The sequence below is a fragment of the Palaemon carinicauda genome, chromosome 30 (assembly GCF_036898095.1).
Source record: "Palaemon carinicauda isolate YSFRI2023 chromosome 30, ASM3689809v2, whole genome shotgun sequence".
In the NCBI taxonomy this organism is placed as follows: domain Eukaryota; kingdom Metazoa; phylum Arthropoda; class Malacostraca; order Decapoda; family Palaemonidae; genus Palaemon; species Palaemon carinicauda.
Genome location: NC_090754.1, coordinates 65,850,015 through 65,877,427, shown reverse-complemented (window position 1 = coordinate 65,877,427; position 27,413 = coordinate 65,850,015). Strand labels below are relative to the sequence as shown.

At 45.6% G+C, this 27,413-nt stretch overlaps 1 protein-coding gene across 3 annotated transcripts in view; it reads left to right on the top strand.

Moving 5' to 3' along the window:
* Dph5 (diphthine methyl ester synthase) overlaps positions 1-27,413 on the top strand; it is a 135,128-nt gene that overhangs the window by 62,930 nt on the left and 44,785 nt on the right. For all 3 annotated transcript variants that reach the window (XM_068353967.1, XM_068353966.1, XM_068353968.1), the window contains exons 3-5: positions 11,374-11,556; positions 11,719-11,890; positions 23,472-23,726. In XM_068353967.1, coding sequence (XP_068210068.1) covers positions 11,374-11,556; positions 11,719-11,890; positions 23,472-23,726 — 610 coding nt within the window. The remainder of the gene's footprint in view (positions 1-11,373; positions 11,557-11,718; positions 11,891-23,471; positions 23,727-27,413) is intronic.

Sequence of the window (27,413 nt, the reverse complement as noted above, 5' to 3'; positions counted from 1 at the left end):
CTTCCACCCGGATTTGACCGGAGCTACTGAGACCCCAGGAGAACATCCACGTTTCTCCCCAGGTAGAGCTACTGGGGACAGGAGACCTCGCTGCCAGCCCGCAAGGAGGAGAACAGCACGAGTTGGAACATGCCTTCTGGCAGGTCCTGAGTTTGATGAGGCAACTCAATGGATTCAAGGACCCCGAGACCGGCCCTCGCGAAGGCAAGGACACGGTCCTGGACCAGGTCTACGGTACCCAGAAGCTCCCAAAGGCCAGCGCGGCTTTGCCCTGGTCCCAGGGAGTGAAGGGTGCCAGAGACAAGGTCGAGGGCCAGTTCGCCGAACTTGCCTCCTCCAGCCGTTCCTCTGCCGGGAACATACTCCTCCCACCTCCTCGCGTACAGCAGAGGAGGTACTTCGAGATCATGGGGGAGTCCGGTTTAGCTCTTCCCCTCCACCACTCTGTGGAAGAGCTCTCTAGGGGGATTTCTTTCGAGAAACTCCACCCGGCAGGTGACATTCTCAGCTATGGAGATCCTAAGCCAGGAGAAGGTTGCGAAGTGTGCCATGCAGGCCACTTCGTGGCTGGACATCTGGCTGGGGTCTCTGGGCATCCTGTTGCGATCCGAGGACTTGTCCAAGGAGAGCACCAAGAAGGCCCTTGAGACTTTCCTCCTCTCGGGCACGCACTCCATCAAGTTTTTAGCTCGCCAAGTCTCGAACTTGTGGGCTAACTCGATCCTAAAACGTCGGGATGCCGTGACCGAGAGGTTCCACTCGAGGGTCCCACCCGTGGATGTCAGCAGGCTTAGACATTCCTCCATCCTTGGAGAGAGTTTGTTCGAGCCCATGGATGTAGAACGGACAGCTGAGAGGTGGAAGAAGTCGAATCAGAATTCGCTCCTCCAAAGGGCCCTCTCATCTCGGCCCTACAAACCTCCAGCTCCTCAACAACAACCTCAGCAGCCTCGTCAGTCTAAGACACCGAGACAGGCTCCGGCAGCGAAGGCCAGGGTGTCTAAACAGCAGCCCTTTCCTGTCAAGGACAAGAAAGGCGGTAAGTCCTCCAGGGGAGGTAAGAAACCTAGTGGGAGCGGCCGAGGCCGTAAACGCTAGGATTGGCAATCCCCATGCATGTCCACCAGTGTTGGGATGTCTACAAAGTTGCGCGGACAGTTGACAGCAACTCGGGGCCGATTCCTGGACGATCTCTGTGATCAGTCAAGGATATCGCGTTCCATTTATAACATCTCTTCCTCCCCTGACAGCGAATCCAGTGTCGTTGAGCTCCTTTGCCATGGGATCGGTAAAGGGGCTAGCCCTTCGGGCAGAAGTCGAAACCATGCTCAAGAAGGATGCTCTCCAGGAGGTCATCGACGGCTCCCCAGTCTTCTTCAGTCGACTCTTTCTTGTAAAGAAGGCGTCTGGAGGCTGGAGACCTGTCATCGACCTCTCAGCTCTGAACAATTTTGTCAAGCAAACTCCGTTCAGCATGGAGACAGCGGAAACGGTCAGACTTGCAGTGAGACCGCAAGACTTCATGTGCACTCTGGATTTAAAGGACGCTTACTTCCAGATCCCAGTCCATCCGTCTTCCAGGAAGTACTTGAGATTCAGCCTAGACGACAAGACCTACTAGTTCAAGGTGCTGTGTTTCGGTCTCTCCACAGCACCTCAGGTGTTCACCAGAGTGTTCACCCTGATTTCTTCGTGGGCACACAGGATCGGCATCCGTCTCCTCTGCTATCTGGACGACTGGCTGATCCTGGCAGACTCGGAGTCGACCATTCTTCGACACCGAGAGAAGCTTCTGGGACTTTGCCAAGATCTGGGGATCATGGTAAACCTCAAGAAGTTTTCTCAGCTTCCAACTCAACAACTGGTATATCTAGGCATGATATTAGACAACAATCTCCACAAAGCCTTTCCATCAGACGACAGGATAGCAAGGCTGAGGAGGGTCGCAAGACCTTTCCTCGGACGGGAAGCCCTTCCAGCCCAATCTTGGTTACGTCTCCTTGGTCACCTAGCCTCTTTGGCCCGTCTATTTCCGAACGGCCGCCTCAGGGTGAAATCCCTTCAATGGCGGCTCAAGCCCCGGTGGAATCAAGGCAACAATTCCCCGGACACTTTGGTCCCCATGGGACCCGCGGAACGGACGGACCTACAGTGGTGGCTGACCGACGAAAATCTGCGAAAGGGAGTAGATCTTCTCGTCCTCCCCCCGGATTTGATGCTGTTCTCGGATGTGTCAAAAGAAGGGTGGGGGGGCCACGTTCTGAACCAGAGGATCTCAGGCTTATGGTCAGAATCAGAAAGGTGCCTCCACATCAATCTGCTAGACATGAAGGCCGTGTATCTGGCCCTTCAACAGTTCCAACAGGTCCTGACGGGCCACTCCGTGGTGGTGATGAGCAACAACACCACGGTAGTGGCTTATATCAACAAGCAGGGAGGTACCTTTTCACAACAGCTATCCCATCTTGGAGTAGAGATACTGAGGTTGACCGAAGTCTACTCGATTCCACTATCAGCTCGCTTCATTCCGGGCAAAAGGAATGTGCTCGCCGACAGTCTGAGCAGGGCTTTGCAGATAGTGAGTAGCGAGTGGTCTTTGGATCCTCAAGTAGCCAACAAAGTCCTGACTTTGTGGGGTTTCCCGACAGTGGACCTGTTCGTGACAGCTTTGAATTTCAAACTGCCGCTGTACTACTTCCCAGTCCCGGACCCCAAGGCACTCTGGCAAGATGCCTTCCAACAACGGTGGGACAACATCGACGTCTACGCCTTTCCACCGTTCTGTCTGATGAGAAGGGTGCTCAACAAGACCAGACTATCGGTCAATCTGTCAATGACCTTAATAGCTCCGCTATGGCATCATGCAGAGTGGTTCCCGGACCTTCTGCAGCTCCTGTCGGAACTCCCGAGAGAACTCCCTCCACGACATGAGCTACTCAAGCAACCACACTGCAACATCTACCACAAGGCCGTAGCTTCGCTTCGACTTCACGCCTGGAGACTATCCAGCGTCTCCTCGTTGAGAGAGGCTTTTTGCAACAAGTTGCGGACAGGCTGTCTCGACACCTGCGGAAGTCATCCGCAGGGGTCTACCAGGCGAAGTGGAGAGTCTTCTGTGGTTGGTGTCGTGGGAGGGGTATCTCTCCCCTCAATGCCACTATTCCAGCAATAGCGGAGTTTCTTGTGTATTTGCGGGAGGAAATGCGCCTTTCGGTCTTGGCGGTGAAAGGCTATCGCTCAGCCTTAAGCTTAGCCTTCAGGCTGAAAGGAATGGACATTTCTTCCTAGCTGGAACTTTCTTTACTCATGCGAAGCTACGAGCTTACCTGCCCTCAGTCGGAAGTGAGACCCCCTCCTTGGAACGTGGTTCGAGTCCTCAGGGCTCTTAAGAGACTTCCGTTCGAACCATTACGCCAGGCCTCCGATCGACACCTGACTTGGAAGACGGCGTTCCTGCTCGCTTTGGCGTCAGCCAAGTGGGTCAGTGAACTTCATGGTCTCTCGTATGACGTCGCCCATTCAAGGGGATGGGGGGAGGTAACGTTCGGGTTCATCCCTGAGTTTTTAGCTAAGACTCAGAACCCTGGAGTCCCGGACCCACGGTTCGACTCCTTCAGGGTCTCGAGTCTCCGTTCTGTAACAAGTGACCCAGACCATCTGTTACTCTGCCCAGTGAGAAGTCTGAGGCGTTATCTGAAGAGAACGGCTGCAGTCTGTCCTTGCGTGCAAGCCCTGTTTGTGAGCACGGGAAGGACAAAGAGGAGGGGTCACCAAGAACACTATCTCTGCCTGGATCCAAAGGGTCATCCACCACGCCTTGAATCCAGACCCTCCTCCGTCACGTCGTCCCAGAGCAAACGATGTCAGAGGCATCGCTACGTCTCTGGCTTTCAAGAGAAACTTCTCGGTGACGCAGGTGCTACAAGCTGGGGTCTGGAAGCGTCAAACGATCTTCACAGCCCACTACCTGCAGGACGTGACCCACAGGAGCCTTGATACATTCTCGATCGGCCCTATGGTGGCTGCACAACAGCTGGTCTAACCTCAGGCTCCTTAATGGACAGGTACCAGAAGGTTGAGGGCATTGTTACCCGGTTTTAGTCTGCGTGAACGAAAGAGTTTGTTTGGCCCTTACTTCTTTCTTCATTCTCCCCTCTCTTGGGGAAAGCAGCATCCTGGGTTCTCAGCATAGCTGACCTCGAACCTCTGCAGGTAAACCATGCTCCCTTGTGTTCCTAGTATTAAGATAATACTGTCGCGTCCCCCAAACCCTGACGAGGTGGTATTGGGAACGTCCTAGCCTAGAATTCCATCTAAAGGACTTCAGGTCAACTTCCTAGGACGAGCCACACTTCAACCCTCCACACACAAGCTTATGTAGGCCGCACGTTCCATACGAAGCAAGGAACTTGCGAGGTGCAGGGACTCTTTTTCTTGACGTGCTATTCACTCGGTTTCTGAGTCCCCGGGTAAAAGCCAAAGCCAGTAAGGCTGGAACTTTCCACCCTACCTAAGGGGTAAGTCACCCCATGTAAATAGCGTGGTTTGTATTTCGGTTACGGAACAAATGACAAATTCGTAGATAATTTGTATTTTTCCTAACCATACAAACCTTAGCTATTTAGACATATTTGCCCGCCAGCCCTGTCCCCCAAGTCAAGTCCTACCTCTAAGTGAAGTGAAGCAGTTCACTGGTGTGTGAGGGGGGGACGGGTAGCTAGCTACCACTCCCCCTACCCCCTTGCTAACTAGCGCGGGGGTAGTTAACCCTCGTTGAAATTCTTATGGCTCGTCATTTCAGCTACGCCGAAAGTAAAACCCCATGTAAATAGCTAAGGTTTGTATGGTTAGGAAAAATACAAATTATCTCCGAATTTGTCATATTTCGGAGAAGATGGGAACCGTCCCTATTGATGACATTCAGTTCTGGCCAAGCTTCAGGGCTTACCCAGACGGCTTCATCCGTTTGAAGCTGGAACCAGCGTGGAAGGAAGAGACGGAACCCAAGGAGGTCATAGTATTCAACCATGACAAGGCACAGGCTCTTTTGTCAAGCAGCCTAAAGAACGTGGGCCACACAAATTCTAAGGTGTCTGCCCTCCGCAAGAAACATCCTATCTTTCTTGCTCCAGCTTCAATAGCCTTCCCATTTACATCGAAGGCTCTTAAAGCTGTTGTCAAGGCAGTAGAGGCAGGCAAACCTTGTCCTACACTGGATGAGTGTAGACCTCTGTCGTTAGCCCTGCCCATGGAGGATAGGGATTGGAAAGTAGTCCACCTTACCTTCTCAGTTGGGAAGTTGTTGGCAGATATCGCTGGACGACAGTTTAACGAGAATCTCCCAAAGCTGTCAAACTTTCTCTTGCGTAGGGAGCAAGAAACGAAAGAAAGACTAGTGGCACTTCTATCCCTACAGAACTGTATGGAGATGTGCGCAGGCTTAAAGAGCACCCCAGATATGAACTTGGTCATGGCCAAGATGCACATGGTTACCTTGGTAAAGGACCTGTACGGCTTTTTCAAAGCCAGGAGGGCGTGCAGAGAGTTCGTGTTTACTACAGCAACTGTGAAACATGACCCAGGAACCTGATAGCTTCCAATATCTGGGGTAAGGACTTCTTCCCAAATGGTCAAGGAGGTAGTTGACAAAGCCGCCACGGAGAATAGGAACCTTCTCCAGAAGTGGGGCATGTCATCCAAAAGGAAGTCTTTCCCAGATGAGGGTCCCCAGCCTAAGAAGAAGACTAAGAGACCTAGACTACCCTCTCGGCCTGCCAAGCAACAGCATCCCAAAGTCACCATGACTGCGGTGCCCCAAGTGGTTGCTCAGCCGCAAACCACTTACCAGATGGTACCTCAACAGCTGGTTGCCCAGTCACCAGTATTCAACCCTTCATTTGAGAGGCAGACCGCTACCTTTCGTCCCAAAGGTTGGGGCTTCTCAAAACACCCCTCACGAGGTAAGGGAGGTAGGGGAGGACGCGGTCAGGGAGGTAAATACTCCGGAAAACAAGCAATGAGATGCTTCTGGTAGGAGGGAGGCTCCAACAATTTCAGGATCGTTGGACCTTCGATCCTTGGGACCACAGCTAATCAAGAACGGACTTAGATGGAGCTGGAACTAGGCTCCACCATCATTTCCTCAATTCTTCCAACACTCCATCCCCTTACTGGAAGAATATACAGTACCTTAGAACTATTGAGCAAATGGGTACTAAGGAGGGCAAAGTCCATCAAATTCCAGGGAAGGCTGTTTTGTGTTCCCAAGAAGGACTCGGACAAACTCGGAGTCATTCTGTACTTGTCGCCACTCAACAAGTTCATCGAGAACAAGTTCAGGATGTTAACCCTTCTACACATAAGGACCCTGTTACCAAAAGGGGCATACACAGTGTTGATAGACCTGGCAAATGCTTATTGGCATGTTCCAGTCAACTGCCCCCTCTCCTCCTACCTAGGATTCAGGCTACAGAAGAAAAAGTATGTCTTCAGAGCAATGCCCTTCGTACTAAACATAGCCCCAAGGATTTTCACGAAACTGGCAGACGCAGTCGTTCATCAAATACGCCTAGAAGGCGTTCAGGTAGCAGCGTACTTGGACGACTGGCTGGTGTGGGCAGCATCCAGGACGGCTTGTCTGCAAGTATCCAAGAAAGTGATCCAGTTCCTGGAACATCTGGGATTCAAGATCAACATCAAGAAGTCTCGACTTTCTCCAGCTCAAGAGTTCCAATGGCTTGGAATCCATTGGGACTTGAAGTCACACCGTCTCTCCATTCCCCCAAGGAAGAGGAGAGAGATCGCAGGATCTGTCAAGAGACTACTGAAATCCGACAGGATTTCAAGACGCCAACAGGAAAGAGTACTGGGCTGTCTCCAGTTTGCAGCAGTGACAGATACAGTGCTGAAAGCACAACTGAAAGATACGTCAGTAGTCTGGAGAAGATACGCATCAAACGCTTGGAGAGATCAAAGAAAACCGATACCGACCTTACTACGATCACTTCTCAAGCCATGGTCGAAGGCCAAGAACCTAAAGAAGACTGTGCCCTTGCAACCACCTCTACCATCGGTGACCATCCACATGGATGCCTCGATGGAAGGGTGGGGAAAGTCCAAGGGACTTGGTCTTCTCTGTTCAAGACCTTTCACATCAACATTTTGGAGGCCATGGCAGTCCTTTTGACGTTGAAGAAACTCTCCCCTCACAGATCAGCCCACATCAGGCTGATCCTAGACAGCGAAGTGGTAATGAGATGTCTGAACCGTCAAGGCTCGAGATCGCCCCAGATCAACCAAGTGATATTGGCCATCTGCCATCTGGTGGAAAAGAAGAGATAGCATTTATCAGTAGTTCACCTTCAAGAGTTCCGCAATGTGACAGCGGACGTTCTATCCAGGCTCAAGCCGATAGAGTCAGAATGGTCCCTAGACGCAGACTCATTCTCCTTCATCTTGAATCAAGTCCCGGAACTGCAGATTGACCTCTTCGCGACGAGCGACAATAAGAAACTACCTTGATATGTAGCCCCATGCGAGGACCCTCTAGCAGAGGTGACGGACGCCATGTTCCTCGACTGGAACAGATGGAGCCGGATTTACCTGTTCCCTCCGACCAATCTCATAATGAAGGTCCTCAACAGGCTAAGATCCTTTCTAGGAACGGCAGATCTAGTGGCTCCCAAGTGGCCAAAGAGCAAATGGTTCCCTCTGGTAATGGAACTGAAGCTGAAACTGGTCCCTCTACCGGACCCAGCACTATCTCAACAGGTACAGAAGTCGACTATCTTCGCTTCATCACAGAGAACCCAAAACCTTCATCTCATGATTTTCTCTCCTTAGCGATTAAGAAAAGATTTGGGATCTCAAAAGGCAATATAGACTTCTTAGAAGAATACAAGTCCAAGTCAACCAGAAGACAATATGAATCGTCTTGGAAAAAGTGGGTTGTTTTCGTCAAAGCAAAAGGACCGAAAGAAATCTCAATGGACTTTTGTCTGTCCTTCTTAATCCACCTTCATAGACAAGATCTGGCAGCCAACACAATAACTACGTGTAAGTCGGCTCTGACTAGACCTCTGCTAAACGCCTTCCAAGTGGACCTGTTGAGCGAAATCTTTAACAAGATCCCTAAGGCATGTGCTAGACTCAGGAGGCCTGCAGCTCCCCCGAAAGCCCGTTTCATGGTCTTTGGACAAGGTCCTACACTATGCTTCAACAGTGAACAATGAGGATTGCTCTCTTAAATATTTGACTCAAAAAGTCATTTTACTGTTGTCTATTGCCTCGGGTGCTAGAGTTAGTGAAATAGTGGCCCTATCCAGAGACGAGGGCCATATTCAGTTCACAGAAGTGGGAGAACTGAATCTTTTTCCTGATCCAACCTTTCTCGCCAAGAACGACCTACCTGCTAAGAGATGGGGTCCCTGGAGAATATGCCCTCTGAAGGAAGATGTCTCTCTGTGTCCAGTAGAATGTCTAAAGGTCAATCATCGAAGAACTTCAGACTTCAGAGGAGGACAGCTCTTTAAAGGAGAAACTTCAGGATCAAACTTATCCCTAAAACAGCTGAGGGCGAAGCTCACCTTTTTTCGCAGAATGGATCCTGACAGTACACCCGCAGGTCACGATCCAAGGATAATTGCTTCATCTCTGAACTTTTTTCAGTATATGGACTTTGAGCGTCTTCGCTGGTACACTTAATGGAAGTCATCCAGAGTCTTCTATAAACATTATGCAAAGCAATTGCATGAGTTGAAGCATTTTGTGGTGGCAGCAGGAAGTGCATTAAAACCTGTCGTCTAGTGCTGCAATGAACAGTGAATTGATTGGGACCATCAATTACCGGGTAAAGGTGTTGACACATTCCAGTGCAATACTTTTTAAGTGAGTGTCGCTATGGTGACACTAAAGACTGTTCAAATTATTTGAGGTGGAGAATTATACAGGGAACACTCGTGCTGTGTGTACTTTACACAGTGTTGATAATATCCAACATTACAGAATACTATACTAGAAAATTTTATTAAATTTTCAAATTCAATTGTGGCACTAATTATTTCTTCCCTTTCAGGTGGAAACAAAATTTTCTCTTATGTTGCCTAAATGTATATTTCTCTTTATATATATTAACATATATTACACATGTTACTTTATATTTGATCATTTATTGTGAATAAAGGCCTATTAATGTGTAACTGCGTCTTATTTTGCCCTACAATTATCACAAATAAAGTATAGCCAGAGTTTTCTTACCTAATTACCTAAATAAAACTTCATATGTTCCAATGCAATATACAAACTGTGAGACTCTTGTATATCTAGTTGAGGTTATGTTCCAACACAATATGCAAACCGTGAGACTCTTGTATATACAGTATAGTTGATGCTATGTTCGTTCATACAATATATTATTATTATTATTATTATTACTTACTAAGCTACAACCCTAGTTGGAAAAGCAGTATGCTATAAGCCCAGGGGCTCCAACAGGGAAAATAGCTCAGTGCGGAAAGGAAAAAAGGAAAATAAAATATTCTAAGAAGAGTAACAACAATAAATATCTCCTATATAAACTATAAAACCTTTAACAAAACAAGAGGAAGAGAAATAAGATAGGAGAGTGTGCTCGAGTGTACCCTCAAGCAAGAGAACTCTAACCCAAGACAGTGAAAGGCCATGGTACAGAGGCTATGGCACTACCCAAGACTAGAGAACAGTGGTTTGATTTTGGAGTGTCCTTCTCCTAGAAGAGCTGCTTACCATAGCTAAAGAGTCTCTTCTACCCTTACCAAGAGGAAAGTGGCACTGAACAATTACAGTGCAGTAACCCCTTGGGTGATGAAGAATTGTTTGGTAATTTGTGTTGTCAGGTGTATGAGGATAGAGGAGAATATGTAAAGAATATGCCAGACTATTCAGTGTGTATGTAGGCAAAGGGAAAATGAACCGTAACCAGAGAGGAGGATCCAATGTAGTACTGTCTGGCCAGTCAAAAGACCCCATAACTCTCTAGCGGTAGTATCTCAAAACCTTGAGACCCCTTTCCTACTGTCTAGTATGATTCCTCCCAGCAGGGGGCAGGAAGCACTAACATTGTCTATGATTACTGTTAATGACGTATAACGGTAACGTCATATGTCTCAATGGCCTGGAATGACCATAGGAAAATTTGTCCCAAGGTTAAGGCACCTATAAAAATCCATAGATACAGTACTTTCTAGTAATTCTCCAGTAAATTTCCATCAGGACGACATGGCCTGAGCCCAAAAAAGGGATCTGTTTTTGGGTGAGATAGCCATGTCGTCCTGATGGACCCGCCCTCCTTTTTTTTATAGAAAAGGCCTTGGCAATATCCCTCCTGAAAATACTATATCTGTAGCACCCTGCTCAATGCTACAAGGAATAAGCGCCATCTTGGATACTCGTAATAGTACGGGAGGAAGGGTAACCTTGATAACGGCTCCCCTTCTGTTTTCGCCGCTCTTCCCCCTCGAAACGAAAACACTATTCGGGGTGAAGATTGCTATGTGTCGTATCAAGATATACGTCCCCTGATATTATGCGATATCCTTAAGAGAAATTTTAAGGATATTCGCGGCAGGAGTTAGAATTCTGGAGACCTAAAGGTCAATTCTCTGGGAATATCACTGTATAAATATCCCTTAAAAAGCTATCTATAGGAACCTTCCATCAGGACGACATGGCTATCTCACCCAAAAATAGATTTTTTCACTTCGCTCAAAATCTGTTTATTGAGCCGTGACTTAATTTATTAGATAGTTATTTCAAAGGTTAGTAAATAAGGAATTATGCAAGCAGGACAAGAGGTGGAAATACAATCAAATTTTATAAGTACTACAGGTATTATGAAAAGTTTTAAAGTACAGTAAAACTGTGATATGTGAATTAAGTGTGTTTGATGTTTGTCTTATTATTTGCAGTAATGTTTGTGAAGCCAACTCGCTTTCCATTGGCTTTAGGCTATAAAGACATTGTATCTTTAATAGGCTGAAGTTGGACGACATTTCTTAAAATGTTTGAAAGTAAACAAGTACATATTTTTCAGCTGATATAGGTAGCCTATTCATAATTTTTACCTTAAAAGGCATACCAAAGGAATCAAATGTCCAGAGTTTATCAGTCCAGCTTCAGGAAATTTTTTATGGTGTATCTTTTAAGCGTACTGAATATTTCTTGAACACTATTGGTTGTCAATATTAGGGCTAAAATTGCACTATTGTACTGTAAAATCAAAGGAAGAAAAGGATTGATAAAAAATCTTCATCGACTTATTTTGAAAAATAATTCAGGATTTTTGCTTTCAAAGACCTCAATAATAAAAGGTCATACTATACTGTACTGTACTTACAGGAAAGATTCTATGAGCGAGAGGTGATCATAGCAGACCGAGAGCAGGTTGAGCAGGCTTCCGATGATCTTTTTGCTGGTGCTGGCACAAGTGATGTGGCTCTCCTTGTAGTTGGTGATCCTCTTGGGGCTACAACTCACACTGATCTTAAATTGCGAGCTTACCAGTTGGGAATACCAGTGGAGGTAAGGATCTATGATCAAATCATTTATGCGTCAAAGCACTGTACTGTATATGCTTTGCCTTACTTGGACTTCTTGTCTAGTATTAAATAGATAACCTAATTGCCTTCAAGTTTTTTTTTATCTAACTTCCCCATAGATGATAAGATTTCCCTATTCTCACAGGTTATAAGTAATGCCTCTATAATGAATGCTGTTGGTTGCTCTGGCCTACAACTATATCATTTTGGTGAAACGGTGTCCATTCCATTTTGGCAAGATGGCTGGGAACCTGTAAGCTTTTGTGAGAAAATCAATCGGAATCTCAGAAAGAAGCTTCACACACTGTGCCTTTTAGGTGGGATTTTTATTTCTTTTGTTTTTACTTTTTTATGTTATAGACTGCTGATGATGTAATACTATATAGTATTTAAATTTATGCCTTGAACAATTTTTAGTATGATGTTTATTTGTTCTTACATGAATGAAAATCCTTTTCCTTTACATAATAGGAGTCTATTCCAACACAAATACAAACCTTTCATTCTTTACTATGAATGTATGTTTTCTGAGTAGTTAGAATTTAGCCATAAGCATTTGTATGAGGTATCAATGATCCTCCTCTAGCTAGCAGGGTAGTTTGGGTGTAGACGAACCACCCCACTCACTCGCCCAGTGAAATACCTCGTTCCGTAACTGGAATACAAACCACACTATCTAATAGGGATATTAATTTCGGCGTAGCTGAAATGACGAGCCATTAATATTTAATGAGGGTTTACTACCCACACCACTAGTTAGCGGGGGTAGGGGAGGGTAGCTTGCTACACACACACACACACACACACACCTGTGCTTGAGCTCACTTTGCTCTTGGCTCGGATGGTGGTCGGATGTGTCCGCACTCATCCTCGCCGTCATTTGGCAGCCATTTAATTGCTTTTGTCTTTTCTTTTTCTAGTTCTGTATATGTGAAGTTGGGCTCTGCGATCATGCGCACCTGACCTAGGTTTCCCGACTGCCCCTGTGGAACATTCATGTCGGCGGTAAAGACTGATCCTCATGCCCTTTGTCCTTCTTGTAGGGGCCAACAGTGTGATAGCAACAACAGGTGTAGTGAGTGTAGGGAGTGGTCTACCTCCCAGTGGGAGAGGTTTTCGCGACGACGGAAGAAGTCCAAACAGGATATTTCTCCTTCGAAGGTTGCTTAAAAAGGAGAAAATCCAAGGCTTCTTCTTCCGTTGCCCAAATCTCCTCCGAAGCTCCCACTCGGTCGGTCTCTTTCGAGAGATCGTCGAGTAGTAGTGTAGACCGATGTATTGTTTACCAACCTCGGGACTCGAGAGATGACGTTGCTTCCCCTAGCGAAGCAACTCCACCTCTCCCCCCGGGGGAGGATATGTCATTAACCTCCCTTTTCCAGCTTTGGTCCTCCTTGGGTCTTACGGGTTCGCCCTCCAAGGAGGTTTTGCTTAACTACATCCGATTGGGTGACGCTGTCAAGCAATCGTCGTCTCCGTCAGAGGTTGATCCTCTTTCTCTTGTCGACGTTGTGGTGTCAGAGGTACCCAATGTGGTATCACCCATCACCTCTGCCTCTCCAAACTCTACGGTAGCTGACGGCTTAGTTTCTCCCATTCCTGTTCAACCTAAGAGGGAGAAACTAAGTCCATCGTCAGTCTCTCCTGCCAGTGTTTCTCTCCCTCGGGGGAGTTCACTTACAGAGACTCCTCTTCAGAGGACTACAGAAGGACAGCTTGCTGATCCAACGGCCCCCAAAGGGCGCATTTGTCAGAAGGCTCGCTTCCCTCTTCGCCTTAAGAGGCCTTCCTTCACCTACGGTGAGGAAGGAGGTGCCTCTCCGGTTCAACATCTTTGATGCAGTCCACCGCAGAGGAGCCTCGAGACTAATCATCCATCACTGCTCCTGGACCTTTCTGCAGATCGTTCGCGATCTCCTTTGGTGGAAGGTCGTTCTTTTAAAGGACACGTCGACTTTCCATCCGACAGACCTGCCGACCTGCCGTCACCACTTCTACATGGGCTTAACAACTCCACCAAAGCACGCTATTGCGCGCCAACCACATACGAGTTACGCATCAACGAGACATGACGAACGCTCCTTAGTAGCTCGTCAGGCCCCATCACTAAACCCTAACACAGCGCATTTAGGGCATATGCGCCAACGCGCGCATACGCTCCAACATAGTATAGCTCCATCGTGCTAAGCGCGCCCTCATGCGCATATGCGCCAACGTTCTCGTGCACGCCAGATCTTGCCTGCGCGCCCTGCACCAACATTCTCCTACGCGCCCGCGCCCAGCTGCGCACCAACACTCGCATGCGCGCAAACCACCAGCGTGCCATCAACCTCCTGCGCAATGGCGCTCTCCTACGCGCCAGCGCTCTCCCGTGCGCCATCAGTCTCCTGCCTGCGTGCATACACGCCCAACATCTAACTCCCCTTCGTGCCAACCAACGATCTACTGAAAGTAGTACCTCTGGAAAGTCCGCAATGCTGGCTTCTCCCACGCGCCAACCAGTATCATCGCGCCAGCGCTCACCTGCACACCAGCCTTCTCCTGTGCGCATCCACAAGGATACTTGCGAACGCTCGCCCATCCTCTCCAAAGGATGCGTGCCAACATTCTCTCGCGCTCCTGCGCACCTCACTTAATTCAACTGGGCGCCCGCTTGCTAGGGATCTTTCTCCTGCGTGCGTGCACCCTACTGCTGGTATAGATGCGCGCAAACACTCTCCCGCGCACCCGCGCACTCAACGTGGTAATCCTGCGCGCACGCGAATACTCTCCTGCACTCACGCGCGCCAGCAGTCTCCCGCGCAGGAGCCCCGATATTCTCCCTCGCGTGAGCGCCATTATTCTCCCTCGCGTGAGCGTCAATATCCTCCCGCGCGCAAGACTACTGAACTACGCACGGCAAGGTCACCATCGCCTCATTCCCCTCCCCTCAAGCGCATACAACCGGGCATTGTGGGAGAAGGGAAACATCTAGAGGGGTCCAGGACCCTAAAGCCACCACATGCGAACCCACCAATGATGGCGACTCCTCCCAGGGATCCTTCAATCCCTGTCCCTTCAAGGGGTATGTCTGACAGCGCTTCTGGCACCCAACAGCCCTGGTTCGGTACACTGATCAGAGCCGTAACGCAGGCTCTCAAGCCTGTCTTCTCTGAATTGGGACACAGAACCATGGCTTCTTCTACCACTTTAAAGAGAAAAAGAGGAGTTCCAGACGTGGTCACTTCCCCAAGGGCGAAACTGACTCCACGCAGACCTTCGAGGCAGGTTCCTTCTTTTCCTCAGACTTCCTCTCCTTCCCTTTCGGACGAAGATTTCCTGTCCTCAAGGGAATCACGCAAAGAGAGACTTTTCCCCATCGCACCAATGGGGGAAACCTCTCCTCGCGCCGAGGGGTCTACTCAGTCAGGGATTGAAAGGAACATGCCACCCTCGTCAATGTTGGAGTCCTACATCTTCTCAGGAAGGATTCTAAGGACTCCAAAACATTGCTGAAGTCCTTTACAAGGACTAGGATGGAGCCAGCTAGCCACTCAGGGAATGTCCGCGACTCTCCCGAAGAAGAGCCTTTGGGGATAGAAGGAGACTTCGCTGCAAGTCCTACAGCAGGAGGAGACCAGCAAGAGTCAGAACATGCATTTTGGCATGTTCTGACTCTAATGAGGGCTCTCAACGGGTTTTCCGACCCAGAGATCCCTCCTCGAGAGGGCAAGTACACGGTCTTGGACCGTGTCTTTGGTATTCAGAAACCCTCCAAGACCAGTGCAGCACTGTCCTGGTCTCAAGGGGTTAAGAGCACCAGGGACAAGATCTCACAGCAGCTCTCCGAGATGTCCTCCTCGAACCGTTCCGGTGCCACCACTAAGCTCCTCCCACCTCCTCGCGTACTGCAGAGGAGGTACTTCGAGATCCTTGAGGAGCCTTGTTTAGCTCTTCCTCTTCACCACTCACTGGAAGAGCTAACCAGGGGAGTCCCTCTTGAGAGACTCTCCAACCGGCAGGTCTCCTCGGCAGCCGAGATCCTCAACCAGGAGAAAGTTGCGAAGTGTGCTATGCAAGCCACTTCGTGGCTCGATATCTGGTTGGGGACCTTAGGTATCCTGATACGTTCTGAGGACTTCTCCAAAGAACATACCTGGAAAGCTATGGAAACCTTCCTTCTCTCAGGTACTCGCACAATCGAGTTTCTGGCCCACCAAGTCTCAAACTTGTGGGCAAATACCATTGTGAAAAGTCGGGATGCAGTAGCTGTGAGATTCCATCAGAAGGTCCCTAGCACTGAGATCAATAGGCTCAGACATTCCTCCCTAGAGGGATCCGTCTTGTTCGAGCCTAAGGATGTGGAACATGCCGCTGAGAGGTGGAGGAAGTCTCATCAAGACTCCCTCCTTCATAGGGCTTTAACATCCAAGCCCTATAAGCCTCCAGCACCACAGCAGTCCCGTCCAGTCAAGACCACTAAGACGACAACAACAGCAGCGAAGACCTTGGTGTCTAAGCCCTTTCCTGTCAAAGAAAGGAAAGGCAAAAAGTCCTCCAGGGGAGGCAAGAATCCTAGAGGGAGCAGCCGAGGCCGCAAACGCTAGGATAGGCAGTCCCCCTGCATGTCCACCAGTGGGGGGATACCTACAAAATTGCTCAAACCGGTGGAAGCAACTCGGAGCCGATTCCTGGACAATCTCCGTGATCAGTCTAGGATTTTGCGTCCCGTTCATAACATCTCTACCCCCCGGACGACGAATCCAGTGTCATTGAACTCCCTTGCCATGGGATCGGCAAGGGGGCAAGCCGTTCAGGCAGAAGTCCAGACCCTGTTGAAGAAGGGCACTCTCCAAGAGGTCCTTGATGGATCTCCAGGCTTCTTCAGTCGACTCTTTCTTGTAAAGAAGGCGTCTGGAGGCTAGAGACCAGTCATCGACCTCTCAGCTCTGAACAAGTTTGTCAAGCAAACTCCGTTCAGCATGGAGACATCGGACACGGTCAGACTAGCAGCAAGACCGCAAGACTTCATGTGCACACTGGACCTAAAGGACGCGTACTTCCAGATCCCAGTCCATCCGTCTTCAAGGAGAGTACTTAAGATTCAGCCTAGACAGCAAGACCTACCAGTTCAAGGTGCTGTGCTTCGGTCTCTCCACAGCACTACAAGTCTTCACCAGAGTATTCACCCTAGTATTATCTTGGGCACACAGGATTGGCATCCGTCTCCTCCGTTATCTGGACGACTGGTTAATCCTAGCAGACTCGGTGTCAACCCTTCTTCAACACCGAGACAAACTTCTGAGACTTTGCCAAGATCTGGGGATCATGGTAAATTTCGAGAAGTCTTCACTGCTTCCCACTCAAAGACTGGTATACCTAGGCATGATTATAGACACCACTTTTCACAAAGCCTTCCCATCAGACGACAGGATAGCAAGGCTGAGGAAGGTCGCAAGACCTTTTCTCAGACGAGAAGAACTTCCAGCCCAATCGTGGTTACGTCCCCTCAGTCACCTTTCATCGCTGGCCCATCTAGTTCCCAATGGTCGCCTCAGGATGAGATACCTCCAGTGGCGACTCAAGTCCCGATGGAATCGAGCGTACGACTTCCTGGACATCTAGATCTCCATGGGACCTGCGGAACTGACGGATCTCCTGTGGTGAGTGGCAGACGAGAACCTAAAAAAAAGGTGTGGATCTTCTCGTCCTCCCCCCAGTTTTGATGCTGTTTTCGACCCTTCAAAAAAAGGGTGGGGGTCCCACGTGCTGCACCACACGACCTCAGGTCTCTGATTAGAGTCAGAAAAGTACCTCCACACTCCTAGAGATGAAGGCCGTCTTTCTGGCCCTTCAACAGTTCCATCAGTACCTGGCAAGTCACTTTGTGGTGGTGATGAGTGACAACACCACAGTAGTGGCCTACATCAACAAACAAGGAGGTACTTTTTCGCAGCAACTATCCCATCTAGCAGTAGAGATACTGAGATGGGCCTAAATCCACTCGATACCACTACTGGCACGCTTCATTCCGGGCAAAACGAATTTGCTCACCGACAACTTGAGCAGAGCATCTCGGATAGTGAGTACCGAGTGGTCTTTGGATCATCTAGTAGCCAACAAAGTCCTGACTTTGTGGGGTTCTCCGATTGTGGACCTCTTCGCAACGGCCCTGAACTTCAAGCTCCTGCTGTACTGTTCCCCAGTCCCAGACCCCAAGGCTCTCTGGCAAGATGCTTTCAACGGTGGGACAACATCGACGTTTATGCCTTTCCCCCGTTCTGTCTGATGAGGAGGGTACTCAACAAGACCAGAACATCGGTCAATCTTTCAATGACCCTCATAGCTCCGCTATGGCATCACGCGGAATGGTTCCCGGACCTTCTGCAACTCCTTACGGAGCCACCAAGCGAACTCCCTCCACGACACAATCTACTCAAACAACCACATACCAACATCTTCCACAAAGCCGTAGGTTCACTACAGCTTCACGCCTGGAGACTATCCAGCATCTCCTCTCTGAGAGAAGATTTTTGCAACAAGTTGCAATCAGGATGTCTGGACACCTGCGAAAGTCTTCAGCAGCAGTCTACCAGGCAAAGTGGAAAGTCTTCTGTGGTTGGTGTCATGGAAGGGGTATCTCTCCACTCGATGACACTTTTCCAACAATAGCGGAGTTCCTCATGTATTTGCGTGAAAAAATGCGCCTTTCAGTCTTGGCAGTGAAAGGCTATCGCTCAGCCTTAAGTCTTGCCTTCAGGCTGAAAGGAATGGATATTTCCTCATCGCTAGAACTTTTTCTACTCATACATAGTTATGAACTTACCTGCCCTCAGTCGGAAGTGAGATCTCCCCCATGGAACGTGGTTCGAGTTCTCAGGTCTCTTAAGAGACCTCCCTATGAACCATTACGCCAGGCAACAGATTGCCACCTAACCTGGAAGACAGTATTCCTGCTAGCTTTGGCCTCGGCCAAGCGAGTCAGCGAACTTCATGGTCTCTCGAATGACATTGCCCATTCAAAGGGATGGGGAAAGGTAACGTTCAGCTTCGTCCCTGAGACTCAGAATCCAGGAGTAGCAGATCCTTGATTCGACTCCTTCCGGATTTCTAGTCTCCGTACTGTAACAGATGACCCAGACCATCTCTTACTATGCCCAGTAAGGAGCTTGAGGCTGTACCTCAAAGAACAGCCGCAGCCCGTCCTCGTGTGCCAGCACTATTCGTCAGCACAGGAAGGACTAAGAGGAGGGTCACCAAGAACACCATCTCTGCATGGATTCGCAGGGTCATTGACCTGGCACTGAATCCAGACCCTCCTCCGTCACGTCCCCGTAGAGCACATGATGTCAGGTATATCTACGTCCCTGGCCTTCAATAGAAATTTTTCAGTAACGCAGATTCCTCAAGCTGTGGTGTGGAAATATCAAACAACGTTCACATCCCACTACCTGCAAGACGTGACCCACAGGAGACTCGATACGTTCTCTATCGGTCCTGTGGTGGCTGCACAACAGCTGGTTTAAAACCTCAAGCTCCTTATTGGACAAGTAGCAGGAGGTTAAGGGCATTGTTACCTGGTTTTAGTCTGCATGAATGAAAAGGTTTGACTGGCCCGTATTCTTTTCTTCATCATCCCCTCTCTTGGTGAAAGCAGCATCCTGGGTTCTCTGCATAGCTGACCTCAAACCACTGCAGGTAAACCATGCTCCCTTGTGTTCTTAGTATTAAGATTAATATTGTTACGTCCCCATACCCTGACGAGATGGTATTGGGAAAGTCCCAGTCTACAAGTTTCCATCTAAAAAACTAAAGAACAACTTTCTAGGATGAGTCACACTTCTTCATACCTTCACACACAGCTTGCCTAGGCCGCAGACCTTGCGTAGCAAGGTTCTAGCGAGGTGCAGGGACTCCTTATTTCTTGGTTGCTTACACACTCAAATAAGGAGTCCCCGGGCAAAGCCAAAAGCCAGACTGGCTGGGACATCCACCCTTCCTAATGGGTGAGTCACCCCTATTAAATAGTGTGGTTTGTATTCCAGTTATGGAACAAATAACAAATTCTTAGATAATTTGTATTTTTCCTAACTATACAAACCTTTTTAACCAAACTTGCCCGCCAGCCCTATCCCTCTTGAAGTCCTACCTCCAAGCAAAGTGAGTTCAAGCACGTGTGTGTGAGAGGGGATGGGTAGCAAGCTACCCTCCTCTACCACCGCTAACTAGTTAGCGGTGTGGGTAGTAAACCCTCGTTAAAAATTGATGACGTCATTTCAGCTACGCCAAAAGTAATACCCCTATTAAATAGCTAAGGTTTATATAGTTAGGAAAAATACAAATTATCTACGAATTTGTCACCTTTCAATTTGGCCATGGTAGAGTGAAGATGTACTGTCTTGCTGTCCCGTTAACCCATAACAGTAAAATTTTGCCTACTCAGGTGTAATGTCTGATGGCTGAGATTTTTTTTATACACAACCAAAAGTCACCAAAATGATCAGTGTTGAGTGACTGATCAATAGAGTAAACACATGTATTAGGCTAGCATATGAAAAAAAAAAAAAAAAAAAGAATAGGCTCTTCTAGTCCAAGCATCATTTAAAAGGGGGCAATAACATAAGTTAGACTAAAATCGTGACACTTACTGTATGTAAACACTCCTAAACTGACTTGAAAGCTGAAACCTTTCATAAAAAGTATTATAGTCAGCCCTCCATCTTCTCGGTTTTGGTTATTTGCAGTTCAGAGATCCCTATAATGTTTTAAAAAGTTTCCCTTGCGGTTATTATTATTGCATGTAGCCTGACGTCTTCAACCAGCTCCCTGCACAGTACATTAATGAAAAACAAACAAATATACATGACCAGTTTATAGCTAACACATGTAAACTATTCAGTGATAAACCCTTTGCATAGAAATTCTAATAATAAAATTATTAAAAGATGTTCATATGTACTGTATGTAAATATTTGATATGTAATATAAAGGGCTATGTAAAAATTTAAATTTGCATTACAGTTATAAGAAAAGATTATCTCTCTTGCTCACTATGAAAAACTGTAAAGAATTGGAAATTTTATCATTATTTGATTTTATGTTTGAATAATTTTCTTTTAGAAGAATTGTTATTTCATTGAAGAAAAATGAGAAATTTAGAATTTATATAGCATTTACAATAATTGGTAACTTAATTATTTAACAAAAAAAAATTAACATTTTTTTTAAAGAAAGCTTTTTAGAATTACAATACTGTGTATTAAGATAATTATGATTTTGTAGTATGAACCTCTATGGCCAATGGGGAATTAAATTTCCCTTTGTGGCAGCCAGTTCAGTTAGCTTGTTAATCAGTCAAAGCTGTCAAACTTTTTTTTTTTCATTCTAACAGCCATTTTTTTTTTTAACAAATTGAAAAGTAATTAAGAGTTGAGGAGATTTCTTATAAAAAGTTAGAATTTTTCTGTTTAGAGATAAAAGAGATAGAGGAAAAACATTTCTTCTTAAAGCAAACAAATTGATGTAAGCTTTGAGGGGATGTGGAAAATGAAATAGGCCACAGGTTTCTCGGTAGAGCTTGAACACTACAGTTTTCAGATATGGGAAAGAATAGAATTATCACATAAAATATTGTGTGGAATACTGAGAATAGGAGTAATAACCAATAAGAAAGGGTATAATGAACAATAAAATTTGTGAATAAGGGAAATGAAAAGCAACAAGAAAAGAAGGAAGAATTTAAAATAAAATGTTATAGATACTGTAATATTTTACTGAAAGTGGATGAAAGTTTTTTTTTTATTCTAGTTAAACTAAAATGTTTGTAGTTTATGAGGTAGGAAGGCATCAAATATTATTTAAGGGGAATAATAAGCAGAAAATAATTTGATAAAAATAATGAAAGGAAGAAATATACATAATTTGTGGGATTATAAGTCAAAATTTAATGTAAAGAAAGAGTGTTAATATATGTACAAGTGTTACGTAAAGATTTTTATCGGACAGTTCTTGTACACCAATGTACGGGTAACGAATGCTTCACTGCGTAAAACATTGGATACACTTACTGTAGTAGTGTTGTATAGTAATTTTTTTTATCTTACTTTTTTTACTCTTGTTATACAATAAATATTCATACATTCATTAAAAAAGAACCACCAATAGTGTATTTATAGTACTATACTGTATACTGTATCTACTGTACAGCAGATACAAGCTATGTGTTAGGTGATGAGCTGGTAGGGTTGTGAGGCAACCTTACAAAGACTGCGATCACTTATGAGTGATATATTTTCTCACCTTAGCTAATTAAACTACTGTAGTGATAGTACTGCTCATATATTACAGTAATATACACTACAGTATCAGTGATTATTGTTAGCTAGAAACAAGAGTGTTTCGTTGTTACTTATACACAGGGTGGTGTAGTGATGACTTTACTTTCGTGTTACGAGTCGTCTTACTATGTACAGTACTGAAGTTTTGTCACTAATGTAGAATTACCTCTGAAAGGTAATATGAACTGCAATACCATGATAGAAACCACGTGAAAAAATGTAGTGCAGTACAGTGGGTTACATATTGGGTAACTCACGTAGGCAGTGTTCTGGTTCGGAGGGATAGCGTTATGAGTTGTCCTACCGTAGGGCGTCAAGTATTTACGGATTTTGGCTTTTCGCACATGTCTGTCACCCAATCCTCACCAAGAAGGAGGGCCAACTGTATACGCTGGCAGCCATGAAACATATTATGCTATGTTAGTCAAAAATTATGTGGTAAGTGATCAAACTTGCAAAAATCTAATACTGTACAGTAATTAAAATGAAAGGGGGTAGATGAAATCATGGAAAGGGGAGAGCTGACAGGCTACAAAAATTCTAACACCTCTTTGCAGCCAAAAATCCAGGAGGAAATGGCTTCATACATCATATGAAGCCGATCACATATACAAACTAAATAAACACTGACAGCAATCTTGAATGGTAATTGTACCCCACTATTTTGTTAATTTTATTGCAAAGAATAGTGGATAACTAAATCATAACTTGATATCTGTTACTTAACAGTACAATAATACCCCTTTGTACATCAGTTTGACATATAGTACTCTATGTCAGTTCCTGCTTTGCATCACTCATCTTTAAGTGTTAAATAGAAACTTGAGATCTACTTTATGTTGTTTTACCCAATGTTATGTTGGTTGCTACGTCGTGCAATAATTTTAAATTGCTGTGCTGTACAGTATTGTATTTCACATGGAAGCTTATGGATTCTCGGTGATGACATTCAGCATTAGAGGTGCTGTAACGAGTTCATTAGAGCCTGAACTCGTGGGTCTCCCTTATACACACTGAGTCTGTACTATGCATGTCAAAACACCGGGCCCAGAGCAGGGGAATATTTTTTTGATAATTTATGTCATACTGAATTCCCTGTTCTAGCTTTAAACAGGGAAGTCCTTGGAGACCACACTTTACATCAACCCCAAATATGGAAAATAAGATTGCCCCAAAATTTTACAGTTCAGTTTTATGGAGCAAAATTACTGTCTTTCAATTATTGTTCATTTGCAAGTTAATAAATTTTTCTTGTTTTATTTATCTGGATAATGCTAGCATGTAACATTTTAAAAATAAGAGCAAAACTTATATTAAGTGGGACCTATGCAGAACCTTTGATATTTTTCCTTTTAGTGTTTTTATCATATGTAATTTCTATGAATTGGAACATACTGTATATGAGGTTTCCTATGCTGTGTAGTTATTTTTGTTCCTCATTTTTATTTATATTCTTAGTGTATGGATTTCATGTTATTTCATTGCATCTTCTACTCTACCATCCATAAAAGAAATTATTCCCTGTTTTATTACCTGCCATATATTTTGATGCTGATGATCTTACACCATGGTTTGATTCCAGATATAAAAGTGAAAGAGCAAAGCTTAGAAAATTTACTGAGAGGAAGAAAAATATTTGAGCCCCCACGTTATATGCGTGTTCACCAGGCAGCACAGCAGCTTTTAGCTATTTTGGAAAGGCATAGTGGCAGTGCAGCTGACAGCGGGGGAGGTGGTGTGGGGAGCAATGAATGGCTATTAACAGGGAATACCCGATGTGTAGCTGTTGTCAGAATTGGCACTGACAGTCAGCACATTGCCCACGGTACCTTGAAAGGTAAGCTTGTGTAATTAGGCTTTTTGGTAACTGAATTGTTTTTTATGAAACTTTGAACATCTAGACTAATTGAAGACCATTTTTGGGAAGTTTTATTATAGATTTGTATTGGCCTTAATCATTTGAAAGGATTTGATTATCACTAGATACAGATATTGATTACAATTGATGCCAAGGGTCTTAGCAGTTATAACACCATGTACTGTATATGTGGTCAGTCAATCATTATCAATTATTTATAATGGTAAGATTAATTTGAAAGTGAGAAATACAGTAATTTTATTTTCAAATTAATTTGTACAAAATATATTAGAGAAAGCCAGCTTATGGTATTTAATATTGAAAGAAAGCAGTCTTTGTACTTTTTATTTTGAAAATGGAGTGTTTATGATTAAAGGAAAAAGATAAAAGTAATGTAGTTGATATTCGAAAGTAGTAAAAACAATTTAGATTATGAGGGAAAGAAGTTCCTACATGTACACAGACCTTTTGTTCTTTAAATAGTAACGTTTTCAGTGCGTGCTGGAACCGGTTGTTGGAATTGTTAATGAGATAATTAACTGTAAGTGGTGAGCCTAGGTGAGAAGCCCAACACCTCCACCAGTTAGAAGCTCTTCATTTTTGTTTTCAGCCACAATGTTTACAGATGTCTATTTCACCCTCGATCAAATTTTTCATTTTCATTTTTCAGGAAATGATTGCTGGCTGTTGATTGCTATGGATGTGAAGCAAGACATTTATACTTGCTGGGAAAGGATTGAAGTTCTATCTAATTTGTGCTAATTTTAGATCCCTACTCTGCTTCTTTGTAAAAGCATTGTTGTTCGCAATCATATTCCCGTGGTGAATGTAGGTTATGGCCTCCTGTGCAGTTGCAGGTATAGGCATATACCTTGAGTCAGAGGAAGAGAGCTGAGCTTTCTGTCTTCAGTCTTGGTAATGCCCAAGAAGACACCAAGGAGGTCTTATGCATTTTCCGTCCCTTCATGGAGTGCGTCTGCTACCGCCACTCCTGTTTGTATGCTCCTGGCTTAGTCCCCGAGAAATATACTTCAAGAGCAAAAGCCCTCAAAATTACGTCGGTGTTATTTTCTAGTTCTAGTGATATGCAGTGTTCCTCGGTGTTTTCCGCACCCCATTTTAAGTTAGAGGCTCTTTGTTTCTGTACAAACTGCTGACGATGAGTTTGACCGAAATAAGTCTTGGGCCTCTTTATGTCTTTCAGATAGGTCCTCTATGACTCATTAAGGGAACAGGTAGCCAAGGCTACCTCTCCCCTTGGGTCCCCAGTACCAGTGTTTCCCCAGTGGTGCCCCTTCCCAAGCCCAAAGGACTGTAAAAGCTCATCCTCTATCAATGGTACCAGCCAGAAAAGTTCTAAGACTCGTGAGGTTGAGCATAAGTGGGCCTTTAGGCCGAAAGTGCACATGTTGTCTCAGATCTGGGCATTACCACGTGCAACACCTCTGGATCGGTCATCCTGACCCTTATGCCTGGGTACCCTGAGCCTGTGACTCCGGCTTCCTCTGTGCTTGTGACCCCTCTTATGTCTGTGCTGTGCTCCCCTGTGAGTGTGTCTACCCCTTCCCCCAAAACAGGGATCCCCTGTGTTAATGTTCTTGTTAGAGCAACCCTTCTGGGGAGAGTCATTTTCATCAGTTGCTTAGACCTTGACACCTGCTTGCAGAGCCTGAGGTGAGGATTGGATGTATGAAGAGAAAGAGGAGGTCAAAGAAGTTTAAGAACACCAGTCATAGTTGTAAGGAAGGGCTCCTTTTGACACCACCCCACTTTCAGGGGGACAGGGTGGATGGCACCTGAGTGGTGTCTAGGCCGGAGCCATGGGTCTGTGTTTCGTCCAGGGCTATGACCCTATATCACTGCCCCCCATTGCTTTGACCCTGTATAGAGTTCTCTTCTCTTCCAACATCGCTGAGATCTTAGGCCTGATGGGTAGAGGTAAAAAGGATGGTGGATAAGAACGTGTTCAAAGTCGTTTGAGATGAGTGCCTGTTTTTCTTCAGTTGGCTCTTGGTAGTGGAGAAGTCAACTGTGGGCTGGAGGCTGGTCATCAACCTCTCACCACTGAATGAGTTTGTATCAAACAAAATTCAGGATGGTAACAGAATTTTCTGTGCTAAGTTCTATCAGAGAGGAAGGTTTCATGTTTTCAGTGGATCTGAAGGATGTGTACTTTCAAGTACCCATACAGCAGTCCTTTGGAATATACCTACATACATAAGTGCTTCCACTTCTCCATCAATGGTACAATGTATCAGTTCATGAATGTAATGCTCAAGTGTTCACTTTGGTATGAGCCTTGGCCCACTCCTCTTTAGGGCTGTTGCTACAGGACTTATTTGACTTCTAGCTTTTATTAGGTAGTAGGTTGGCCAGGGCACCAGCCAACCATTGAGATACTACCGCTAGAGAGTTATGGGGTCATTTGCCTGCCAGAGAGTACTACATTGGATCCATCTCTCTGGTTACGGTTCATTTTCCCTTTGCCTACACACACACTGAATAGTCTGGCCTATTCTTTACATATTCTCCTCTGTCCTCATACACCTGACAACACAGATCACCAAACAATTCTTCTTCACTCAAGGGGTTAAGCAGCCCTTCTAGAAGGACACTCCAAAATCAAACCATTGTTCTCTAGTCTTGGGTAGTGCCACAACCTCTGTACCATGGTCTTCCACTGTCTTGGGTTAGAGTTCTCTTGTTTGAGGGTACACTTGAGAACACTTATATCTTATTCTCTTCCTATTGTTTTGTTAAAGTTTTTATAGTTTATAAAGGAGATATTTATTTTGTTACACTTCGTAAAATATTTTAATTTCCTTTTTTCCTTTCCTCACTGAGCTATTTTCCCTGTTGGAGCCCTTGGGCTTATAGCATCCTGCTTTTCCAACTAGGGTTGTAGCTTAGCAAGTAATAATAATAATAATAATAATCTGGGAATGCATTTTGAAAAACTGGGAAAAGTTGAATCTCTTACCCAAACAGTGGTTGAAGTACATACATGCTGATAGGCAGAGCAGCAGTGAGTCTTCCAGTCCGATCGATAATAGCAGCAGCAAGCTCAAGGAGGTAGCATGACTATTTCTGTCCGAGACAGAAATATCACCTTGACGCTGCCAGTCTTCTTGGCCACCTCTTCTCTTTGCAGAAGCTCATTCCTCATGGATGCCTTCACCAGAGATATCTGGTAAGTTTGGAATGAAGGTAGAATAACTGGCTCTTCATTCTTTCTGTCCCTCGCTTGGGAGATGAAGCTTTACTCATTGAATCTGACTTGATGCAAGTAAACTACACTTCAGAGCTTCATACTTTAGAAAAGTATGTCTCCCATTCACCTTAGACAAGAAGGATAGTGAAATATATACCAACTCGATTATCATAAGCCAGGTATATTATCCGAACTGTTATCTCCTTTGAGGGAAGGGATCCCTCCTTTAACCACGTACTAATCCTCTTGGACAGGCAAGGGGCTATTAGCTTATTCATCCCTATGATAGACAGATAGGGGGTTGTTGGAGTCCACTCTTTTGCTCACAAACAAGACTAGGTAGAATAAAATTTCCAGAGAAGAAAAAGAACCAACAGGTTTGGTTTTATGGGGACTTTTGACCCACCAATCAGTGACAGTCAGGACAAAAGATTTCCATTGATATTGGAACAAAT